The sequence below is a fragment of the Plasmodium cynomolgi genome (assembly GCF_000321355.1).
Source record: "Plasmodium cynomolgi strain B DNA, scaffold: 0014, whole genome shotgun sequence".
NCBI lineage: Eukaryota > Apicomplexa > Aconoidasida > Haemosporida > Plasmodiidae > Plasmodium > Plasmodium cynomolgi.
The window spans coordinates 4,237-9,462 of record NW_004192649.1 but is presented as its reverse complement, the minus strand read 5'-3'; the positions used below and the strand labels follow the sequence as shown (position 1 = coordinate 9,462).

General features: G+C 28.2%; 1 protein-coding gene across 1 annotated transcript; it reads left to right on the top strand.

The window, feature by feature from the left end:
• Positions 1-3,348: 3,348 nt before the first annotated feature.
• PCYB_001370 (hypothetical protein) lies at positions 3,349-3,904 on the top strand (the record flags this gene model as incomplete). The annotated part of the gene is made up of 2 exons (XM_004227562.1): positions 3,349-3,365; positions 3,499-3,904. 2 exons carry the CDS (start codon positions 3,349-3,351, stop codon positions 3,902-3,904), a joined length of 423 nt encoding a protein of 140 aa, XP_004227610.1.
• Positions 3,905-5,226: the final 1,322 nt, after the last annotated feature.

Genomic DNA, 5,226 nt, shown 5'->3' with positions numbered 1-5,226 from the left:
TTAAAAGCTCTACAGTGTTCATTCGACTTAGATGGTTGCTGTATTTTTATTAGAAAGTGTTCAAAAAAATTATCGGGGACATGTTTCATATATAAAAATGTACCATTTATAGGACAGTGAACATCCTTAGTGAAGTTTTTAATTATATTCTGTTAAAATTTTATTTTGTGTAAGAAATGTACATCTATTAAGTTTTTTTATTTGATATGCTCACATATAATATATGATTTCTTCATAGATATATACAATATATTAATGTAGAGACGGATAATTAACAATCAAGAGGTGCAATGCTATAAGTTAATTTTTTTTCTCATCACAGGTTCTGTTTAGAATATTATGCTTTCCATAATATAGTTACGCATGTTGAGGGGGAGTGGGTCTAATTTTACACTGAATTATGATATGCATTAATTATATAAGTATGTTTTAGGCAAATAAATAAAATTTCGAAACATTTACGAAATATTCATAGCACTTGTATTAATAAAATACAGTTTTTATAAACACCTCTCGCCTGTTTATAATAATTATATGATCCCTAAATGTTTTGGTGACTTACATCAATTTAGAAAATAGCCACTGTCACTCCCATATCACATATTTGTGATTGGAAAATATTTATTACACTCAACTGCACATCGGAATTATTTACTCCTTTACTGCTTGTGCTATTAATTACACCTTAATGAATAAGCGGGTAAGATAATTTAGCACAAAAGGAACAAGCTGTTTTAAATACCACATTGACATATTTACTGTGTTCCATTAGTGTAACTGATTAATATAAATAGGAAATTGCCAATTTTCATGGAACTAATGTGTATGCTTCGCTGCTTGAAACTCCTAAGTTTTATTTCCTGTATTGGTTCTTCTACTTTACTAGAATTAATTTTTTTATAAAATGTGTTTGGTTCAGAAACATGTACATAATGTCATAAATTCAATGGATCTGAATAAAATTATTCGAACAATGCTGTTTGAAAGGAGTGACAAAAAAATTTGTACATAGAACGGAAGAATATTTTTTAGAAGGAGCAATTTATTTGAAATACATATTTTAATTGTGAAGAGGGGGTAGATTCGTAAATCTAACCAATTCGATAAGAATAGACTTTTTTCTGATGGGAACAAAAATATAATTTGCTTTTCCAAAGTTCATATTCATGGAAATGTGTAATGTGTATATGTGTTACATTTAACTTCGGTCGATATGTTCTACCCAAAATGGGTATACAGCTAAGTTTCGTTTTACTATTTTTTTATAATTAAAGGTGGTATTATAATATTAGCAGTATAATATAATGTTAATTTTTAGTCAGAAATTTTTTCCTGCGCATAAATGTTAAATTGGCATTGTTATAAGACAATAAGTTATCTTTAGATAGATTATAAGTTGCTGTTATTGGCGCGCATATATATGCACCCACTGATATTTTTTATTTAGATAAACTAACATGTCTGACAATTTAGTAGACCCTAATCTAAATAAGTTATTAATACAGTTTGTTTTCGCATATTAATAATTAAAATTATTAGCAGCATATTTTTATTTCGTTTTTTTATTATGCCTACAGTTTAGTAAAAGGCCATTTCTTTGTAATAAACATTTTTGCGTTTGCATATGTCTTTTGTATTTTAGGATTCTTGATATCATAAATTAGGATTACATCAATTTTATTTTTTATTAAGCAATAAATCTCATATTAAATGAAAAACGTATCCTATATGTGCAAAAATTATTGGGGTATGTAGTTCCCAAACAAAAGGATGTTCTTGTTTCTCTTTGTTATAATCTTGAAAACATATTAATCGACTGGAAGGATATTTAGCCATGGTTGTGTCAATCAAGTAAATATACGTGTTGTGACTATTTTAAATACTGCTTTTATGACTGAATTAATGATTCAGAATATACTGAATTACTGCAGAAAGCATGTGTGAACATATCTAATAAAGGAATAGGAAAAAAAATGTGAATGTGATAAATTTTATAAGCTTAATAAGGATGTACTAAAGAAAATGTTATTCGATATTTTAGAATTTTACGATAGTATAGCAGGAATATTTGGGTAAACTGATAAAGCAAAATGATGATGTATATTGCACCTACATAAGGAGCATATTTGAATTATACAAAGAAATGAAAAAAGAGGGAAATTAATCATCTTATGTTGATGAAATAAACAAATTTAAACATCACTTTTGGGGAAAAGACAGAGAGCTACCTATCTGAATGAAAAAGGTCCAAACGTTTGTTTAACTATACAAGACGGTTCTTATGATGCAGAGACATGTCCCTTAAAGAAGAAAAAGTAAGAGTCAATGAAAAAAAACATATGGCAATCTTAATTTTATAACGTTTCTCAAATCTATAATTTTTTCAGAACAAACTGCAGAAGGGGCGGATACCGGAAAGAGGGGTCCTGAAACCTCAGTAGATAATGTACCTTTCATTTTTTTATTACTAATGTGATTGAGTTGTTTAATTCTTTTTTAATATAGAAGAATTTAATAAGAAAAACGAACCATGTTTCGTGTATATTTTTATTTTCTTTTGATTCATATGCTGAATTTTTGAACAAGTCTAAATTGGGTAGATTCTATAGATGTTTGGACCTAAGTGCGAAATCATGTAATGGTTTGCAAAAATATGACGCTGCTGTAAAGGAACTTTCGAAAAGTCAGCTTTGGGGAAAGAGTGAACACATATTGCAAATATTGGTACTACATTTATTACACTTTAAATTTGCCTGATATATGTAGCAATAAATGTTATGATTTTTTAATCTATTGGTTATACGCAAAATATAAAAGAGAGCAGTGCTTAATTTTTTAATATTTGCTAAGATATACGTGAATTTGTAAACGTTTTTGGATATTAGCAAATCTGATAGAGAAAATAACCATAAATGCAATAATAATTTTACAAAAACGTATAATGCAGATAAACTGAAAAATAAGAAACATTTTTATGATTTTGTCGTAGGCTATGATGGCATAGAAAGTGTACTTGTGAGTCTCAATTTTTAGCAGAAATATTGCCAATTTGTAAACAACATTTTCAGTTGTAGAAACATATGAAAGAGGAATATACTCCACAGATGAATGAAGCGTATAGTTATGAATTACCCCAATTTGCAGAGAAGTTTAAAGGAAAGGAGGCCTTAAATTTACTCGATAGGAAATGTCCTCATAACTGTCTAAAATGTTGTATTCCAAAGCGATATAGGATTACCCGCGGTAGAAGGAAAAGTAGATAATCAGAAAACAAATCAAGCGTTCAAATCATATAAAATTGGAAGCAGCAATTGATGTAAGTAATCGTCTAGAGGCATAATTCATAAAATGCACATTGAATTTATGTAGTAATTCTTTTGAAAATTCATTATTTAAATGTAGAGTACCAATAAGAACGGACTAAAATGATACATTCGTGGAAGTGAAACCTTGCCTATTCATTTAATGTTTTTTTCTACTTTTTGATATTCAGGAAAGAAAGTTAAAGACGTTTCCTTCATATGATGTATATGAGGAATTGAATAAAGAATCATCCTCTAATAAGTATGACAACTATTGCAAGGATAAGTTTAAATCTGAAAGTGAACGAACAAAGTTGGACAATCTTTGTAAAAAGTTAGCAAGAAATTTAAAAGGAAAATTATCCAACATTGAAGATAAGGAAGAAAATCAGGATGATCATTGTTTATATTTCATGTACTGGACTTACGACGAAATGAGTAAAATATTTACTGGCAATTCGAAAAATATTTATGAAATAGGAGGTTTTGCCAACTTACTCAAAATAGTGTATGATATCAGTTCTGAACTACGGAACGAGGATTATCGTGAAAAATCTGCATTTTTAAATAATGAGTTTAGTATTTATAATCAGGTAGTATGATACATAAAATCTAACAATACTGAATTAGAAAAAAATTAAAAGTAGATATTATAAAATTACTGACTAGGAACCCTGCTTTTTCAACCTCTTTTTGTGGCTTAGATGAATGTAAAGAAATGAAAGATTTGTATGATTATTTTAAAAACTACAAAACACTGTATGAGTGTAAGGATTCTACTGATAAATTTAAATGTCAAGGACATTGAAAATATGTCACTTATATCAATCAATTGTATGGAACGTATATAGAAAGATGCTTCATTTATCATCGAAATAGGGAACACATAAATGAATGTCCAAAGTATTTTAAATGCAATGAAAAGTGCAACCCGTTTAGTTTGTATAAAAAATTGACATATAGTGGAATTGAAAAACCAAATCAACTTATTATAAAAAGCAACAAACGCCTCTACCCATTGAATATGTCCGCACATTTAGTTATTCAAAAACGTCAAAAGAACCATGTGATAAATTAATATGTGATCCTTTCGATGCTTCCACCTTAGGTCTTTTCACATTACTAGGGATGTTAATGACATTTTTCGTTTTCTACAAAGTACAATAGTAAATTAAGAACACAATAGGTTTATATTATGGGGCATATCTTATATAAATACGCATAAAATAAATGCACTTATTTAAAATAATTTTTCCTTTTAGTTTATTCCTTTTGGGACTTAGTTAGTTAAACGTGCACTCAAAAAAAAAACAATTTATCATAATATTCATGTAGCGGTTGAGAAGCCATTATGACAAAACCCGCCTGGAAATGTAAATCCAAGTAGAAACGAAAAATGATTGCACATATCTTATCAGTCTACTTAGGGATATCCGCAATGTCTTATATGGAAGAGTACACAAAAATGGGGAAATTAAAAACATAAATATATTTTTTATCTGCAGCTATATTTTATAAAGCATGATAAAAATAATGCTGTCAAAAATGCACTTTATTTTGTAATTTTTTTATAACTTAACCGTTTGAGTGTTTTTTTTGTTTTATTGTCTAAAAGTTTATTCAGTTGTTGTTTGTAGGATTTCCTTTCCTTTTTGTTTTGGTCATTAGTTTAATAGAATAATCTGATATTCTGTTATATGCCTAATATTGCGGTACCTTTTTAAGCATTTTTTTTTATTATAATGTATCATGAGTACATATGCACATATTGTATCAATTAACAGCTAATGCATCAAATTCGTCAATTGTTTAACAAATTTTGTGTATCATTTGTTTACACTTTAAACGTAAGGCTTAAGGAAGCATTATTATTAGCATCAATACAAAGGAATCATCACATCGATACATTAGTAGACAAAGGTTC